Source organism: Enhydra lutris, unplaced genomic scaffold (genome assembly GCF_002288905.1).
Source record: "Enhydra lutris kenyoni isolate GAN:26980312 unplaced genomic scaffold, ASM228890v2 scaffoldscaffold9, whole genome shotgun sequence".
In the NCBI taxonomy this organism is placed as follows: domain Eukaryota; kingdom Metazoa; phylum Chordata; class Mammalia; order Carnivora; family Mustelidae; genus Enhydra; species Enhydra lutris.
In genome coordinates, this window is record NW_019154093.1 from 60,495,200 (window position 1) to 60,515,511 (window position 20,312).

At 37.4% G+C, this 20,312-nt stretch overlaps 1 protein-coding gene across 3 annotated transcripts in view; it reads left to right on the forward strand.

Annotated features, from left to right (window-relative positions):
* LOC111143025 (ATP binding cassette subfamily D member 3) overlaps positions 1-20,312 on the forward strand; it is an 84,600-nt gene that overhangs the window by 56,431 nt on the left and 7,857 nt on the right. For 2 of the 3 annotated variants that reach the window (XM_022496439.1, XM_022496441.1), the window contains 11 exons: positions 1,744-1,813; positions 5,759-5,828; positions 5,918-6,015; positions 6,131-6,222; positions 7,793-7,884; positions 7,966-8,041; positions 8,167-8,230; positions 12,313-12,390; positions 12,497-12,562; positions 12,659-12,748; positions 13,193-13,312. In XM_022496439.1, coding sequence (XP_022352147.1) covers positions 1,744-1,813; positions 5,759-5,828; positions 5,918-6,015; positions 6,131-6,222; positions 7,793-7,884; positions 7,966-8,041; positions 8,167-8,230; positions 12,313-12,390; positions 12,497-12,562; positions 12,659-12,748; positions 13,193-13,312 — 916 coding nt within the window. The remainder of the gene's footprint in view (positions 1-1,743; positions 1,814-5,758; positions 5,829-5,917; positions 6,016-6,130; positions 6,223-7,792; positions 7,885-7,965; positions 8,042-8,166; positions 8,231-12,312; positions 12,391-12,496; positions 12,563-12,658; positions 12,749-13,192; positions 13,313-20,312) is intronic. The other variant, XM_022496440.1, reaches the window with a different exon arrangement.

A 20,312-nucleotide genomic window follows, 5' to 3' on the forward strand; every position in this document is an offset into this window, starting at 1 on the left:
TACAACATGATCAGGGCTCTGGTCCTTTGATGTTCTCTTGGCTCAGCCCTCCTTTGTATGTTGCTGCTTTCCTCAGCCTAATTTTTCTTATGATCACAAGATGGCAAAAGCAGTTTCAGATCTCACCAGCCCTCCTCCTCTGTAAAAAGCCCAGAAATAAAAACAGGCCATTTCTTCAGGAGAGCAGGGAAACTTTCCCAGAAACCCCACCCTTGACTTTGTTTCACCTCTCTTTGGCCCGAACGATCACTTGCCCTTGCCTGAAGCAATCACAGCCTAGTGATTGGCTTAGACCAAATGGAACTCATCATTCCTTATAGATGGGGTTGAGGCCATTCCTAAACCCTTCGGTGCACAGAAAGGGATAAACGGGTAACTAAGAAAAGTCCAGTTCTCTTACATAAGAAGGTTGTGGAAGAGAAACAGTGATGGATAGGCAGCCATAATATTCTGCGTTATTTTTGCCCTTCCAGGCTTTAGATTGGGGCTAAAATGAGAAGGAAGTAGAAAGCTTTTCTCATCTTCCATGGGCTTAAACATGCAGAGGGGGTAGAAGGAAGTAAGAAAAGTAATATAGGTATAGGATTATTTGTTAAACCGGAATTGTGATACCCTGGGTCTCTGTGTTATTGTGTCAAGGAAATAGTGAAACACAGGTCAAACATGATTCATCTTTATACAAAGTTAATTTTGTTTGAAAGTGTTGAGGTAAGAGCTACCTTGTTTTTGTAATGGAAAAGATGCAGATATATTTTGGAGTAGAATATAAAATTCACATACATTTTTAAGGGGAAAAAATAGACTTTGAAGATTGGGTGTTTATCGAAGGCTTTTTAACTGTACCCTATAGACTCCTGTGCGAATCTTTACTTTTCTCTGCTGTAAGAGTTATTTTTCTGGGATTTTTTACATTGTACTGAATTGGGAGTGGAATGGCTAGACTTTAGAGTCAGATATGAGTTCTAGTCTTAGCTGCTTGACTTGCTAGCTGTAAGACTTTGACAGACTTTTCTTAACTACAGTGTCTTCATCTGTAAGAATGCCCCTTTTCTTCTAGTCACGATTCTTGTGGCCCTTATGGACTCATTCAGGCCAGCTCAAGAAGAGGGGGGTTGTTGTGAGGATATGGTAAGATTCCCAGCATAAGAATGACTGTGCAGCCAGGGCTCCTAGAAGCTGGCACTGTGAAGTCATTTGTACTTGGTTTGCTTTTCTGTCTTTCAAAGGCTGTATGTCATGGAATCACTCCATAGCTTCTATTAGCTGTTGTTTTCTCCTCTCCCTTCTGTAGGGTCTGTATTCCATTTGTCATCTATAATGGCTGTCCCAGCCCTGCCTTCCTATACATCATAGCAACCTCCTTCTTATTTCTTATTAAAGAAATTAAATTAATTTTCTGAGAACTAGCCCAGCACATCTTTTCCAGCTATATATGGCATATGCAACATGTGGCTCCTGTTCAGTCTCTGATCCAGTTTAGGTGTGTATTTCTTTGCCCTCTAATCAGTCAGGTAAGGAGCAGGCTCTCAAGTACAGGACTGTGGCCAGACGCACCCACTAAGCTTACAGTCTTAAGTGTCTTTTATATTTATTTAATGTTTATATATATGTTATATATATAAACATATAAATATATTTATATTAATATTTAAATAAAATATTCAGTCATCAAATACTGTATTTCAATTATTTTTCAGGCACCAGTAATATCAAAATTAATTACTAAATTGTTTTCTTTAATAGTGAAGAAATTGCCTTTTACAATGGGAATAAGAGAGAAAAGCAGACAATCCACTCAGTCTTCCGAAAGCTGGTAAGGTAGCATGCTTGAGACTCATGTATTTAGGGAAAGATTTTTTTTTTTCTTGGCATTTGCTGATGTATATCTGTATCTATCTATATAGGTATATATATCTTCAATCTCTAATCTCTAAGATATTTATTTTTAAGTAACTATTAAAAATATACTATTTTTAAGTAACTATAACTATTTTTAAGTAACTATTTTAAGTAACTATTTATTTTTAAATAACTATAACTATAAAAAATAAAAGAATAAAAACTATCATGCCAGTATATTAAGCTGCCCAGTTATAAAAATAGGTTGATTTTTTAAAATAAAAGTCAGTGTATTTTTAGAGGTTGTTTAGGAGTTTTATTTAGTGATAAATTCTTTTGTTTCTCTAGCATTCTTGAAGATACTATGATGGTTATATTTATTATTTACAGTAGGGGTCAGCAAACTATTTCTATAAAAGACAAAAGAGTACATATGTAGTTCAGACTTTTCAGACCTTATCGTCTGTATTGACACTCAAAAGTAGCCATATACTCCAAGGGAAGCAAAGGCAAAAATGAACTATTGGGACTTCATCAAGATAAAAAGTTTTTGCACAGCAAAGGAAATAGTTAACAAAACCAAAAGACAGCTGACAGAATGGGAGAAGATATTTGCAAATGACATATCAGATAAAAGGCTAGTATTCAAAATCTGTAAAGAACTTATCAAACTCAACATGGAAAGGACAAATAATCCAATCAAGAAATGGGCAGAAGACATGAACAGACATTTCTGCAAAGAAGACATCCAGATGGCCCACAGACATATGCAAAAGTGCTCCACATTACTCAGCATCAGGGAACTACAAATCAAAACCACAATGAGATACCACCTCACACCAGTCAGAATGGCTAAAATTAACAAGTCAGGAAATGACAGATGCTGGCGAGAATGTGGAGAAAGGGGAACCCTCCTACACTGTTGGTGGGAATGCAAGGTGGTGCAGCCACTCTGGAAAACAGCATGGAGTTTCCTCAAAAAGTTGAAAATAGAGCTACCCTACGACCCAGCAATCACACTACTGGGTATTTACCCTAAAGATACAAATGTAGTGAAATGTAGTGATCCGAAGAGGCACGTGCACCTGAATGTTTATAGGAACAATGTCCACAATAGCCAAACCATGGTAAGAGCCTAGATGTCCATCTACAGATGAATGGATAAAGAAGATGTGATGTGTCTATATATATACACACAATGGAATACTATTCAGCCATCAAAAAATTGAAATCTTGGGGCGCCTGGGTGGCTCAGTGGGTTAAAGCCTGCTTTCGGCTCAGGTCATGATCCCAGGGACCTGAGATCGAGCCCTGCATCGGGCTCTCTACTTAGCGGGGAGTCTGCTTCCCCCTCTCTCTTTGCCTGCCTCTCTGCCCACTTGTGATCTCTGTCTGTCAAATAAATAAATAAAATCTTAAAAAAAAAATAAATTGAAATCTTGCCCCTTGCAGCAACATGGATGGAACTAGAGGGTAGTATGCTAAGTGAAATAAGTCAGTCAGAGAAAGACAGTTATCATATAATCTCCCTGATATGAGGGATTTGAGAAAGAAAACAGGATCATAGGGGAAGAGAGGGAGAAATGACACAAGATGAAAATAGAGAGGGAGACAACCGTAAGAGACTCTTAATCTCAGGAAACAAACTGAGGGTTGCTGGAGGGGAGGGGTGGGAGGAATGGGGAGATTGGGTGATGGACATTGGGGAGGGTATATGTTATGGTGAGTTCTGTGAATTGTGTAAGACTGATGAATCACAGACCTGTACCCCTGGAACCAATAATACATTATATATTAATTTTTTAAAAAGGCATATACTCTTTGTAAATAAGTAGGTGTAGCTATGTTCCAGTAATACTTTTTTATAAAAATAAATGGCAGGCTGGATTTGGATTGTGGGCCAGTTTGTTGACCCTTAATTTAGAGTTAAAAACATTGTTTCTTGTGAAAACTATACATATATCAGTTTTTATTTTCTTGCCATTTGGAAAATTCAAGTAATTTTATTACTTCATTTAAAAGATACTGAGTGCCATCTAGATGCCTTTGCTTATTATTCCAGGTGCTAGTAATAATAGTGGTGGACATAACGTACAAAATCCTGCCTCCAAGGAGCTTACATTTTAGTGGAAGCTTGTGAAATTAAATCTATATTAAGGTGACTTAAAAAGCTTAAAGAAGTAGACATTTTAAATGATTTCAGGGCGCCTGGATGGCTCAGTTGGTTGAGCATCCAACTGTTGGTTTTGGCTTAGGTCATGATCTCATAGGTTGTGGGACTGAGCAGCACACCGGGGCTCCTGTTCAAGAGGAAGTCTGCTTGAAGTTTCTCTCCCTCTGTCCCTCCCTACCTCACATATGCTCAAGTTCACTCTGTCTCTATCTCTATAAAATAAATAAGTAAATCTTTAAAAAAAAAATAATTATTTTAGACTTTGAAGTTTTTGTGTTATTTAGATTTAATATGACTGAATTTTGATAGTGCTGAGAAAATGCATTTAAGGTAATTTTCCAGGGATCTGCTGTTATATCAGCCCACTCTTTACATGGCTTACTTACTCTTATCCTTTAGATTATAGCCCCAGAGTTAACAACTTACTGTGGCCTTGCTTTTCTTTGGTTAGTCTGTCTGAAATGGCTTCCTCCAGTTCCCAATTTAATAATCTGTTTCCTTAAAATATGTATTGCAATTTATAGTTATCTTATTTGTTTCCTAGTTTGTCTGTTTCATTAAAATGTATACTTCATGAACTCAGAGACCTTTTCTGTTTTGTTCGTTGTATCTCCAGCATTGAGCACAGCATGTAACAAATGGCATTCACTGATTAATGTTTCAGTCATTGTACTTTTGCAAAAGATAGGAAGAGGAAGCTACCCCGTACTCAGAAAACTCACATTTTAGTGGGGGAGACAGTAAATAACAACTGACTATTTTATATGCTTTTGGGTAGTCATGAATTCTATGATCAAAAATAAAATGGGATGACATGGTACACAGTGTGATGGAGTGGTTACCTAGCTATTTTGGGTAGGATGGCGAGAAGGTATTTTCTTGAGGTGACATTTTATCAGAAACCCACATGGAATGAGAGAGTTAGTCACAAAATAAAACTGTCTGGGACAGCAACAGTATTCCTGATGGAGAGAACAACAAGAGGAAAGCCTTAAGGCAGTTTGAGGAACTAGTAATTCTGGAGCTCAGTGAGAAGGAACATGGAAGCAGATGAAATTTATGATAGAACCCAGTGCCAGATCATGCAGGGCCTTGAATAACCTGATAGATGCAAAAGTTGAGAACACTGAAAAGGCAGAATATAAAACATTTTTAGACTTGTAATTTTGAGGTAGAGTGTGCTCGATTAAAGCTGCAGACTAGGGCTGTACAGCCTTGATGACATTAGCACTTGCTTCAGATCGAGTGTAATAAGATTCTTAAGGAAAACATAGACCAGATGTCTCCAGCTAAAGCAAAGCACTGAGTGCCGATCTAGACTCTAGTGTTTTACCTAAATTAGCTCATCCTTCTGTGTTATTGTTGTTTTGATTATTGACCATTTTTAATGCAAGTATGTATCTGATAATATTGTGAAGTGTGTATCTGATAATATTGTGAATACAGTATTATATACAAATGATACCACATTAACATTTATATGTAATTTCCATTCTGTTTGCATAAAAATGGTTTCATGAAGTATTTGGCATCTGCTCTGTGATAAGTATTGTACATGAAATGTGATGTACAGTATAATCAGAAATCAGACAATATTTGTGGAATCAGTAAATTATACATTTTTAAAGAATTTTCAGTAAGTATTTCTGGAATAAATAGCTCATGCAGTTCTTTTTATTTTCAGGGTAGATTCATTTTTTTATGTACACATATAATATATATTTTATTGTTTTTGTTTTCTGCCAGGTGGAGCATCTCCATAATTTCATTTTGTTTCGGTTTTCTATGGGCTTCATTGATAGCATAGTTGCCAAATGTAAGTATGCTTTCAAAGAGATAGTGGAATGAAATTTATGGAGAAAGTGAAGTATTATTAATGTTTAAATCTTAATGGTTTTGTTTCAGATCTTGCCACTGTTGTTGGTTACCTCGTTGTAAGTCGTCCTTTCCTAGATTTGTCTCATCCTCGACATCTCAAGAGTACACATTCAGAACTTCTAGAGGTAAAGTATTAGTAGTCATAGTCATAATAAATTGAAATTTAAATATAAAAACAAATAAAAGGTAGTTTTTAGTCTTAGAAATACAAGTGAAAACTAGTATTTATTTCTATTTAAGGATTACTACCAAAGTGGAAGAATGCTTTTGCGAATGTCTCAAGCTCTGGGTCGGATAGTTTTGGCTGGCCGTGAGATGACTAGATTGGCTGGGTAAGTAAGATTAGTAATACTAAGCAATTGCAGAAAATAAGTTTTAAGAATATGTTATACTTAATGATTGTGCCCAGTTGAGGTTAAGATAAGGGGCAATGGAAGCCCCATTTCTTATTCCTGCAAGCTGATTTTGATAGACAAATTAAGGGAGATTTTTCTCTGAGTTTTTCTTGTTTCCTTAAGAGCTGTTTTGAGTCTTCAGCCAGGTTAATGGTTCTCAGGCTGTCTGCTCCATGGACAGTAGTATTTAGTAAGTTAGAAAATGTTAAGTCATGGCAGTCTGTTCTGAATTCTGGGAAATTAAGTTAATGAATAGAATTTTTGTATTTGAACTTTTTTGTCCTCCACTGTATTTTTTTCCTCTTAGGTTTTTGAAACTGACAACCTAGCAAAAGATAAAGATGAAGTTGACTTTAATGGGGAAAAAAGTGAAAAGTCACTTTGTGGTATCTGTAGATGCAATTGCAAATATGGTCATTCTGTCTAGTAAAATTGTTCTTAGAGCATAATATGGAATTAAGTATTTCAGTATTTTAAACTCTAATATAAAGGGCTTTGGTATGGCATTAAAGAACACCATAATGTAAAAAGTACATCTAAAGAAATTGGATCATTTCAGATCCTTCCCAGACCTGTGACTTATCCACATATTTCTTCTTTATTCCTCCTTTTCTATGGCAACTTAAGTCTTCATGGCAAAATGGAGGAGATTGTCAACTACTACGAGGAGTCTCTCTTTCTTGAGAATGTAGACATTCTTCCTAGTTGTTGTTAACTTTTCTTATGCCTTTACGGTTCATGGTAAATGGGGTGCTTCTGTTCCTTCAGGAGGTATCTGCTTGATTTTCACAGAAAATTTCTCTTTTGCTTCTTTGATGCAGATTGCTTTCTCTTTGACCATCATGTTATTTTTATTTCATCGATGTCTTGGCATGAGTGTTGATTTCTCTCTGTTGCTTCAGTGATTTCTATCTCATATTAAGAACACTTCAACTTTTCTCCAGTTTTGGAGTAGGAAAGAGAGGAATCTTCCATATTCTTCCATGTTTGCAGGGAGGTAGCAGGCATTTGGCATATGTGTAATGCCTTCCTCACACAAGAAGACTAACTTTATACTTGGCTATCACTCACTCCAGGAGGAACTTGGTCCATACTTCCTATGTCTGTGGAGGGTACTAACTAGTACTAGTCCTCGTGTAGTGTCTACTAGAAACCTTTAAATTCTAGTGGTAAACAATCTTCTTGACTCACCTGTTAATGAAGTAATTATCTCTTGAGGTGGAGAGCCTATGAATCCTCTTCCCTTATCCTCATCCTGCTGTCCTACTGAAACATGATAATAAAGCATGCATACACTATCACTCATACTTTATGACGAAGAAACTTCTTATAGGTTATTTCATTTAAACTAAATTATAATTTTTAGGAATTTCAGTTAAGTTTGAATAAAAGTTTTGAACTTACACAATGTTATATGTCAGTTACATCTCAAATAAGTAGCAAAAATAATAGTAAAAGATATGATGGCCTTTGGAGTTTTCATTATGACTTTTTTTTAAAATTTCAGTTTTACTGCTCGGATTACAGAATTAATGCAAGTATTAAAGGATTTAAATCAAGGCAAATATGAGCGCACAATGGTCTCGCAACAGGAAAGGGGTAAATATGAATGCACTAGGTCCCATAGTTTAAGTTTTGGCTGACGTCCTGTGATGCTCTAATACTTATTTTCCACTTAAGGTATTGAAGAAGGAGCACAAGTCATTCCCTTGATACCTGGTGCTGGAGAAATCATCAATGCTGATAACATTATAAAGTATGTATAGGAAAAGTTCTTTGGCACCATAAACATTTGTTAAACCATGTAATGGCATTCTCTTTCAGCTATGTTTGCTTAATGTTTAATGTAAAATTATAATTTTTTATCGATTTCTTCTGTAGATTTGATCATGTTCCTTTAGCAACGCCAAATGGAGATATTTTGATCCGAGACCTTAATTTTGAAGTAAGTTATTAAATGATTGTATATAAGCTTAGATTTAAAATGTGAAATGAAAAGCTAGTCTAATATTGTAAAATAACTGTAAGGTTTGACTTAGTCTCTGAATCCACAAAATTCTTTTAAAATGTAAGTCTTTGAAATACTTAGAAATCTACTTTTCGTTGTTGTTATGACTTACAAAAAAATCTTTTGCAAATAAAGTCTGTCTCAGAAAAGCCACAGAAGATATAGTTGATTGTAATGTAATCTCTAGTGGGAAATGAATATTTAAACATTCAATATAATTTTAGTTTAAGTTCAAAAAAATTAGAGTTAGGTATTGTTTTGACTGTGCAGGAGGCTCTGTCCCTAAACAAACCAAATATAGACTCTGCTGTCACTGGAAACAGTGGGAGAGCAGCACAGTAGCACTGGGTAATATCTCATGCTCGGTGAAGAGTGATGCTGATTCAGTCTAGTCTCTTAATCAAATGGGACTATGGCAGACCCAATTAAAAATAAAAAGAAAGAGGAGTATTTTTGTATATTCGTAAGACACTCCCAGACCCAAGGGTTACCATTAGGATATATGTCTGTTATGACTATGAGTAGTTCAGATCAGAAAATCTTGATGATTATTAACAGATTCCTACCATGTAGGCTGTCTCCCAAGTCTAGAGCCCACTAGATACCACTTCTTTAGAACTACTCTGTCCAGTAGTTAAAAAGTGTCCAGGAACCTCAATAATACAGTGTTATTAAGAACTTCATTTCAGTGAAAGTTACCCTTATCTTTTAGTCTTAATTTAACCTGGGGGAATAAAAACATTTTTAAAAATCTTTACTATAGAAAAACTATTGCTGGCTTATAGGACTGATATCATAATTGGAAGTTTGTCCAACATTACCAAAAGCCACGCGGGTAAAGTTAATGCTGAATCTAAGATGTTTGAGCATTAAAGAGAATGCCTGTGGATATCTCTTAAGTCTAGTTATTATGTCTACAGATTATCATATATTTGGTTTTTGGGTTTCCTGGCATATTGCAACAAATAGTATGGAGAAGTATTGGGTACCAGTGAAAACCACAAGGAACAGTTAGGAACAGAAGACAGTGTATGTGGCTGACATTCCTTAAAACATAGTAGTAGGGGATCATTTAATTAAAAGCTCTGAACTTTAAGAGCTCAGGATATCACTATTATAGCAGAGTAAAATTATAATCAGAAGTATTCACTACACTCAATTTTACAGGAAAAGGTAGTAAGTAGGTAATTGCTTAGGAAGAAGTCTGTCAGGAATATTCATTGCCTTCAGTTTCACAGGAAATTGAATTATCAGGAATACTCACAGTGTTCAGTTTCATAGGAAAAGGTAATAGGTAACTGCATAGGAAGTCCATCAAAAAGATTATTTAAAATAATTTCTCAGAAAAAGGGACAGTTCATTTTTCTGGAAAAATCATTCCCTGTAGTTTATTTCTCTAACACTGATATGCATATGATGTGGTATTTTATTATAAATCAGTTATGTGGTAGGCTAGTAATTCTCAACCTTTTTTAGAAGCTCATTTTTTAAAAAATAAGATTTGTTTATTTGAGAACAAGAGAGAGCAAGAGACAGAGGTGGGATGGGGCAGAGGGAGAGTGAGAAAGAGAATCCTGAAGCAGGCTCCGCAGTGAGTGTGGAGCCCAATAGCAGGCTGGATCTCATGACCCTGAAATCATGACCTGAGCTGAAATCAAGAGTCAGCCGCCCAACTGACCGAGTCACCCAGGTTCCCAGAAACTCATTCTTTTTTTTATTGTGGTAAAATATCTGTAACATAAAATTTACCCTTTCATCCATTAAATTTTTTTTTATTGTGGCAAAATGTACACAACATAAAATGTGCTCTCTTAACCATTTTTAAGTATACAGTTCAGTGGCACTAAGTTCATTTACAGTGTTGTGCAATGGTCACCACTAACCATCCCCAGGACTCTTTCATCATAACAAATAGAAACTCTATACCCATTAAAAAGTAACTCCTCATCTCCCCTCCCCCCAGCCCCTGGTAGTTACTATTCTACTTTATGGATATGACTGTTCTAGGGAATTCCTGTAAGTGGAGTCACACAGTAGTTGTCCTTTTGTGTCTAGCTTATTTCACTTAGCATGATGATATCTTCAGGGTTCATCCGTGTTATAGCATGTGTCAGAATTTCATTCATGGGGCGCCTGGGTGGCTCAGTGGGTTAAAGCCTCTGCCTTCGGCTCAGGTCAGGGTCTCAGGGTCCTGGGATCAGCCCGCATCAGGCTCTCTGCTCAGCGGGGAGCCTGCTTCCTCCTCTCTGCCTGCCTCTCTGACCACTTGTGATCTCTGTCTATCAAATAAATAAATAAAATCTTTTTAAAAAAAAAACAATTTCATTCATTTTCAAGATTGAATACTCTTCTGTTGTATGTATAGACCACATTTTATTTATCCATTCATCCTCCTCAGTTGCTTCCACCTTTGGCTATTGGGAATAATGCTGATGGCTCTATGTTTCATCAAAGTAAAAGATAGTCCTTTCAGTGGCTTCCAGTGCCCTGTAAAATTTGCCTGCACTGCCCTTCCCCAGCCTCTTACAGTCCTTTTCCTACTCCTCTTTCTTCCCTGTCAGTTTTCTCAGCCTCTTTTCTGTTTTTTGACCAGGACAGGTACAGTCCTGTCTCATTGCCTTCGAACAAGCTTTTTCTAGGGGGGGTTTGGGCTGGAGCAGTCTTCCTCCAGAAAACTCCTAATTCATGCCATTCAAAGTTGCCCAGTTACCATTTTTTTCTTTTTTCTTTTCCTTTCTTTCCTTTCCTCTTCTCTTCTCTTCTGTTCTGTTTTTAAGATTTTTATTTATTTATGACAGAGAGAGATAGGGAGACAAGGAACACAAGCATGGGGGAGCTGGAGAGGGAGAAGCAGGCTCCCCTGATTCGCCGGCTGGATCTCAGGACTCCCAGGTGGCTGGGATCATGACCTGAGCTGAAGGCAGACGCCTAATGACTGAGCCACCCAGGTGCCCCCAGTTACCATTTTCAGTGAGACCTGGCCTGACCACCTTAAAAATGTAACCTCCCCTACCAACTCCCAAATTTCCTTACCTTGATATATTTTTTTCTATAGCACTTACTTTCCAATATGCTATAATTTACTCATTTATTGTGTGTATTCTTTATTATATGTCTCTCCTACTAAAATGTAAGGTGGTAAGAGCAGGTTTTGTTTTGTTTTGTTTAATTAGTGTAGCCCCATTACCTAGAGCAGAGCCTGACTGTGAGCATTCAATAAATATTCACTGAGTTAAATAATAGGAATGTAGGGCCTCAGCAGTTAAGAAAATTGTCAAAGCAGGTTCCACAACCAGAGTACTCACATCTTTGTTGTCTTCTTTCCTTCTGTGATACACTGCTGTGTGATACTGTGAGCTGGAATTGTAACCCAGATTTCTGATTCTTCACAGAATTTATTAAATACTTACATGAGACTGTAAGCTCAGAACTTAATCACTTTTGATCACATTTTCTCATTTAACTTTACATTGTTGCAGAGCGATTTGGTAGCACTGGTAAATATTTATAATATATGTAGACTTCTAAGAACCTGATCCATAGAAACATTTCTCACTAATACATAAATTCGCTCACTGGTTCTGGTTCATTGCAGTATTATCTAAAAGAGCAAAGCAAAATACAAATGACCTAAACAATGAACAAAAAGGAAGTTTTTAAATAAATTATCATACATTCTTAGAATGGAATACGCTGTAGGCATTAAAAAAAATAGAATGGGGAATCTGAATATACTGACTTGGAAGAATATTTGTGATATATTGTTAAATAGTAACATGTAGAACATATATTGTATGATTCCATTTTTTTAAAAACAAGACCATATATACACATACTTGTTTTTGAGAATCCTCAAAATTTATAAGCTGTTGTTCTGTATTCTGATTAAGTTGATTTTATTCAGTGATCACATTTATAGCTAAAAAGAAAGCTTAGCATTAGCAAAGAACAATTTGACTGTAAGGAAATGTTCACTGAGTATATATTCACTATTAATTCATAGACTGATTTTCTTTCAGGTTCGATCTGGGGCCAATGTTTTAATTTGTGGCCCAAATGGCTGTGGGAAGAGTTCACTTTTCCGTGTTCTTGGTGAAGTAAGTACAAGTTGGCCTCAAGATTTTGTGGTCTTGTTTTGCCATACAATCTATCACATTGTGAAATTTACAACTGCTCTTCTCCCCACTCCTTTTCCTTTTATAGTTATGGCCTCTTTTTGGAGGACGTCTAACTAAACCTGAGAGAGGAAAGTTGTTTTATGTTCCTCAGGTAAGACTTTGTTTGAGTTATTTTGTAATCTTTGATGTAAAGATCTTTTATTTTTTAAAAGGTCACTTACAATGATTTTTGCTCTGTCACTATCAGAGACCTTATATGACCCTTGGAACACTTCGAGACCAAGTGATATATCCAGATGGAAGAGAAGATCAGAGAAGGAAGGGGATATCTGATCTAGTAAGGAAATGTTTATGTCTTAGATCTACTGGAAATATGCCATTTCAGATTATTTATCTTAATCAGATTAGTTAAGTATTTTAACTGCCAGGTAGTTTACCCTATCCTGTAAAACCTTCTAAAACATCGTCATTACTTGTAACTTTCCAAGTGGAGGTAAGATGTTAACTACTCTGCTTAAATAAGGCTTAGTGAGTATTTAACCTTGTCTCTCATCCTTTAATTATGTACAGTAGTGTTATTTTATTTAAACTACTAGATATGTTTTGTCAGAATTAGTATAGATAGGAAGTGAGGGTTCAGGGCTATCTTTGTGTCATATTCTTTTGTGAAGTGATATTGGCAATAGAATTATAGTGATTTGTAGTTTAAAAAAATAAAAGCAAGATAGAGAATGTTGGCTTACATTATGTTTGATTTCATCTTTAATCATTGTGCTAAAAGGTACTAAAGGAATACTTAGATAATGTCCAGTTGGGTCATATCCTTGAACGTGAAGGAGGCTGGGACAGTGTTCAGGATTGGATGGATGTCCTCAGTGGTGGAGAAAAACAAAGAATGGCGGTAAGTATACTCTGAACATATTGCATGACAGTGTAACTGGTTGCATAAAGTCACTTTTAGAGTCCAGTATTTTGATTATTTTTATTAATTGATTAATTTAAAATTATTATTTTAGTCTTTTCATTTAGCAATTGTTATAGTATGGATTAGTTTAAATGTTAATAGAAGTGCTTGAAAATGTATAACTTGCATATGCATTTAGAATTCTTAAAAATTCATAAATTTTCCAATTATATACTATTAATCCATTGAGGATTAATTGAAGTGGGGGAACCTTTTAGCATATTGATCCTGGGTAATATGGTAGTCCAAGATGTCTTAATATATTTTCCCTACTGACCCCTCACTTAAGCTGTTCTCTCTGAAGTTTCTGAAGGTGTTAGAGATGATCCACTCTGTGTTCCCACTTTATTCATCTCCTGCCCTCCCCTCTGCTGTTATGCCATTATATCTATCCTGGTTTCAGGGCTCAGTATCTACGACCCAGAGTTATTTAGAACTTTTACATTTTCCTAATAGAAGCATCTGAAAAGAGCTGTTTTAATTTTTGATTGTCTAAACTTATTCCTGGTCAAACATGACTACAAAACACTGCCTTTTAAGAATGATACCTTGAATACTCCGTTAAGAGGGTTAACTTTTAAAGAGTCATTTTCTAACTATGCATACCATAGTTTGAGCAGCTGCAGAGGAATTTTTTTTTTCCCAGAGTGTTAATCTTGTGGGAATTAGAGAAAACTGTAACCAAAGAAAAACAGCAAAAGAAATGGCTTATTGCCGAATTGCTTACTCATTATCTTTAAATTATATTCTTCCTTTTTTTGTTGCCTCTTATTCCCTGATAGTGCCTGTTATTTTTCCCAGAACATACCCATTCTGTATGAACTTCATGTCAGCCTGTTCTTGTGATTTTGTCTGGCTAGTGCTGGAACATGAGATTAATCTATAGAGTGAAGAATGAATCATAAAAGAAAAGAGATGTCAGCCATACTCAAAGTGAAAATTGGATGGCAGGGTGAGAATTTGAGTGATTGAGGTTTCTGCACTCAATTAGAAGATGACTATAGAAATAACTGCAAGTCAAGAGAACAAATTTAAGTTCCTCTTACTATGACTTCAAAGACTATGGAAGGATAGGTCAGGATTCACAAAGGCACACAGTATAAATGCAGAGAAAGAAAAATAAATGTGCTTAACTAAGGAATCCTGTGGATGGGGGTATAAGGGTACAGAGGGGATAGATTTTATTTGAAGATAAGAAATTCAAGGCCTAGAGGAGTGAGGGGATATCTTGGGGGAGAGGGAAGGAGTGGAAGGAGGAGCCCTGTAAAGTCAGATGAACCATGATAGAGTTGATTAAATGGAGAAACTCACCCATGACACTGCTGCATGACCAAGTCGCTGGCACGTATGTTCTGTATAGACCAATATTTGGAGAATTGGTTGTGAAATTTAAAAGAGAGCTTATTGTTTTGCTACCTTCAAAAGTTTTGTGGGGAGACAGAGAAGGCTAATACAACAAATGTTGAGGCTGGTGAAATTGGGCAAAGTTTGTGTATGGTCATTTTAATGCTCTTACAGTTTTTGGTTAGGTTTGAAAATTTGCAAAGTAAAAAATGAGGGAAGTGAAGATGTAATTTTTATAAATTATAAAAATAATTTGTAAATTATAAAAATTATACTTTTTTAGGAAAAATGGATTGAAAGATTTGGTTTGGTTTGGCAACCGTGGCCATTGCTGCTATAAACATTGGGGTACAGATGGCCCTTCTTTTCACTACATCTGTATCTTTGGGTAAATACCCAGTAGTGCAATGGCAGGGTCATAGGGAAGTTCTATTTTTAATTTCTTGAGGAACCTCCACACTGTTCTCCAAAGAGGCTGCACCAACTTGCATTCCCACCAACAGTGTAAGAGGGTTCCCCTTTCTCCACATCCCCTCCAACACATTTTGTTTCCTGTCTTGCTAATTTTGGCCATTCTAACTGGTGTAAGGTGATATCTCAATGTGGTTTTAATTTGAATCTCCCTGATGGCTAGTGATGATGAACATTTTTTCATGTGTCTGATAGCCATTTGTATGTCTTCATTGGAGAAGTGTCTGTTGATATCTTCTGCCCATTTTTTGATGTGATTATCTGTTTTGTGTGTATTGAGTTTGAGGAGTTCTTTATAGATCCTGGATATCAATCTTTTGTCTGTACTGTCATTTGCAAATATCTTCTCCCATTCCGTGGGTTGCCTCTTTGTTTTCTTGACTATTTCCTTTGCTGTGCAGAAGCTTTTGATTTTGATGAAGTCCCAAAATTTTATTTTGGCTTTTGTTTCCTTTGCCTTTGGTGACATATCTTGAAAGAAATTGCTGTGGCTGATATCGAAGAGATTACTGCCTATGTTCTCCTCTAGGATTCTGATGGATTCCTGTCTCACGTTGAGGTCTTTTATCCATTTTGAGTTTATCTTTGTGTACGGTGTAAAAGAATGGTCGAGTTTCATTCTTCTACATATAGCTGCCCAGTTTTCCCAGCACCATTTATTGAAGAGACTTTTTTCCACTGTATATTTTTTCCTGTTTTGTCGAAGATTAACTGACCATAGAGTTGAGGGTCCATATCTGGGCTTTCTACTCTGTTCCACTGGTCTATGTGTCTGTTTTTATGCCAGTACCATGCTGTCTTAATCACAGCTTTGTAGTAAAGCTTGAAATCAGGTAACGTGATGCCCCCAGTTTTATTTTTGTTTTTCAACATTTCCTTAGAAATTCGGGGTCTCTTCTGGTTCCATACAAATTTTTGGATTATTTGCTCCAGCTCTTTGAAGAATACCGGTGGAGGGGCGCCTGGGTGGCTCAGTGGGTTAAGCCGCTGCCTTCGGCTCAGGTCATGGTCTCAGGGTCCTGGGATCGAGTCCCGCATCGGGTTCTCTGCTCAGCAGGGAACCTGCTTCCCTCTCTCTCTCTCTCTCTCTCTGCCTGCCTCTCCATCTACTTGTGGTCTCTCTCTGTCAAATAAATAAATAAATAAAATCTTAAAAAAAAAAAAAAAAAAGAATACCAGTGGAATTTTGATTGGAATGGCATTAAAAGTATAGATTGCTCTAGGCAGTATAGACATTTTAACAATGTTTATTCTTCCGATCCAAGAGCATGGAATGGTCTTCCATCTTTTTGTGTCTTCTTCAATTTCTTTCATGAGTGTTCTGTAGTTCCTTGAATACAGATCCTTTACCTCTTTGGTTAGGTTTATTCCCAGGTATCTTATGGTTCTTGGTGCTATAGTAAATGGAACCGATTCTCTAATTTCCCTTTCTGTATTTTCATTGTTAGTGTATAAGAAAGCCACTGATTTCTGTACATTGACTTTGTATCCTGCCACATTACTGAATTGCTGTATGAGTTCTAGTATTTTGGTGGTGGAGTCTTTTGGGGTCTACTCTTTGCAAGGCTCTGAGATAGGTGTCTGTCCTTAATAATCTAGGTAGGAGATCCAGGTATTCTCAACTAACTGTAACACAAGGCAGTCTTCAATTATAGTTATAATAAAAGTACACTGGAATAATGATGAGGGAAGCATTGGTTTTGAATGGCAGACTCTATGTAATTCTCCCAACAGCCCTGTGAAGTAAGGGACAGTCAAGGGAAGGACCTGTAGGGCCAAAGCAGCCTCCTAATGCCATGTGGCTACTGAGTGGCAGAATGGAGATTCAGGTGGGTGTGATGTCAGACTTCTTGCTCCTGACTGGTACATTATATAGCCTCTGATGTGCCGGTGGACTCTCTCTCCAGTTCTCTTCTCTCACTGCCCCTCAGAGTCTCAAGTAACATTTTTCTTACCTCATTGCACCCCTTTCGGCCCAGCCATTACTACCCAGAGTTGCTCTACCCAATATCGTAAGTTGCGATATCTTATTTCTCTGACTGATAATTCTCTTTCCCACTCCACTCTACTTGTCCTTCCTATTTAGTAGTCGTCTTTTTTTATTATGAATTATGAAAAAGTATGTAAGATTAAAAAGTTGGAATATTGGGGCGCCTGGGTGGCTCAGTGGTTTAAGCCTCTGCCTTCAGCTCAGGTCATGATCTCGGGGTCCTGGGATCGAGCCCCACATCAGGCTCTCTGCTCAGCGGGGAGCCTGCTTCTCCCTCTCTCTCTGCCTGCCTCTCTGCCTACTTGTGATCTGTCTCTGTGTCAAAGAAATAAAATCTTAAAAAAAAAAAAAAAGTTGGAATATTTATAAAAGTATAAAGAAGGGCCAAAACCAGGGTACCTGGGTGTCTCAGTTGGTTAAGCAGCTCCCTTCGGCTCAGGTCCTGATCCCAGGGTCCTGGGATCGAGCCCTGCATCGGGCTCCCTGCTCAATGGAGAGCCTGCTTCCCCCTCTTCCTCTGCCTACCGCTCTGCCTACTTGTGCTCTCTATCTCTCTCTAATAAATAAATAAATCTTTAATTAAAAAAAAGAAGGGTCAAAACACCTTATTAGAGATAGCACTCTCATAAAATTGTTAGTGTTTTTTAAAACCAATTTTGTAATTAATTCTTTTTCTTTTAGAAATTGGCAACTGTCTTCCTTCTTCAGACTTACAGATATCTTGAATATTGATCCCTCCCTTTTCTTATGATTACTCAGTCCCCTTCTGACTCTACCTCCTTTCCTGTCCAGCACAGACTTAATAATCCAGGGCCTGGCACATAGGAGGTAGTCAGGAAGTATTTCGTAAAGGAATGAACAAATGCTCCTTTTCCCTTAACTTCCTTTCCTGCTTTTTGTTTCCTCATATTACCTTAGCTGCAGCCCAAGAACAGTTTTTTGCCTCAGTATTTCTGTATATAGGCCTCTGAGCACAGCTGAAAGATCAGAATTTGTTTGGTGCCACCACACTTTCATGTTCCCTGGTGATCATCTTCCTTTTGCCCCCTCTCTCATTTTTCATGATAATCACTTAAAAACTACCAGTCTCAGGCTTTCTACCCCATTTCCTACTCCCAGCAGAACAACTCACTTCCTACTTTAAAAAGCTGGTATTATGTCAGTTACTGACAGCTCATTTTTATTGAGTGCATAATAGATAGGTGGTAGGCTAAGCCCTTTACATTGAATTCTTGTCAGTCCTTTGAGGCAGGAACTGTTGAGTGTCCCCTTGTACAGAGGAAATTGAACTGTAGCACCTTGAAGAAGGCTGCCAAGCAAGGATCACTAGTACAGGTTACCGTGTGGGGTGGGGCCGGGGGCTGGCTGAGCTCAGGTGGTAGTACCACTGCAAAGTTCACGTGCTTGCTCACCTTACAGTCTTCTCATACTGTGGTAGCAAGGACTGACAGCATGGTGGGAGAGAGACACATGAGAAAATTGCCATCCAGTATGCCAAACGTGATGATGAGTTCCATGGGAATATGGCGGGGGGGCATTTGTGGCATGCCTTCAGATAATCAGTTCTCTTAATGAAGTTCACACTGGAGTGTCCTGACCTCCATGCTTCTGTGCGTGGGGGATATGTCATCCTTCCTCTTGAGAAAGGCTAAATTTCTCCCGTGTTTTTGGGCCTTCTCTCCTCTGACTGTATCATACTCTTTCCTTCAGTATATCATACTCTTTCCTTCACACCCTATATTTAATCTCTTCTGGTCTTTCTCTTTCAGAAAGACATTTTCAGATCTCCCTGATGTAAAAAGCAAACTCTGCCTTAACCAAAGATCCTCTGTAGTCTGTACCTTTCATTCTCTGCACAGCTGAACTTCTAGTAGTCTATACTTGCTGCTTCCCCTTTCTTACCTCATCAGATAGGGAGTACTGCTTATGTTTTAATTTATCAAATATCTACATGTTTTCTTCATGCAAGTGTTGGGTGTATAGTAGTGGTTAAAATAGAGTTTCTACTTAATTGAATATAATAGCCTAGAAGAGTAGACAAAGAGAACATACAGTTCACAGCATACGAAGGGCTGCAGAGAAGTTGCAGTAGGGACCCACTTGGATTGAGGCGGAGGGCTTAGGGTAGTTTTGAGGAGAAATTTCAAAGATGTAAAAAGCTGACAAAAGGAAAGTGTTTGAGACAAAAGGAAAGTGACATGTGTTAAACAACCTCTCTGGCTTAAGACCCCTTGTGTCCTGGTAGTTGAGAAGAGGCAATTTTGGCCAGAATGTTGAGGTTAGAAAACAAGAAGGAATCTGATTCTGCAGGGATGCCCCAGTAAGAAGTGGATTTTGTTCAAAGTGAAGTGGGAAGTTGAAGAGAAGAGTGACATTTGATTTACATTTCTGAAAAATCCTTTCTGGTTATAGGGAGAATGGATTGGAGGGGAGTGAAAGAGGAAGTAGGCTATAAGCAGGAGATGGTTGTGCTCTGGGCTGAGGGCATGATTGTGGAGAAGGGAGAAAGTGAGTGGACTACAAACTCTGAAGGACTTACTCAAATGGACTAAAAAATATGAGGGTGGGGGTGTGAAAAGGAGGGAGAGAAGCGAGGACTTGTGGCCTTCCAGCTTGAGCAGCTGTTTGATAATGTTATTTTCTGAAATGTTTAAGGTGCAGTGGGGTAGATGGATGGATTTTAAGGGGAAAATTCAGTGAAATTTGATGGAAATATCAAATAGGAATTTTTATTTAGCAGTCTAGAAATTTGAAGAGCAAAGGTACAAGAGATATGTATGGAGAGTCCACAAATGTAAATAATATTTGGAATCATGGGAATCGATGAGATCATTCAGGGAGAGACAATATAGGATATAGGACTTACAAATACAATGTAGGATAAAGGACTTACAAATTTGCCCTGAGGAACCCCAAAATTTAATGGTCAAGTGAAGAAGAAAAGGCTGGTAAAGAAGCTGAGGAAGCAGCTTAAGAAGTGAGAAGAAATGTTAAGACTATGTTTCACTGTCACTTTCTCATGGAGGAGGAAGTGGTCATCTGAATTGCATGTAGCAGAAAAGATAAACTGTAAGAATATAAAAGTGTCCATTGGTCTTGGCACATGGCGATTGTTGCTAGGGGCAAATGACC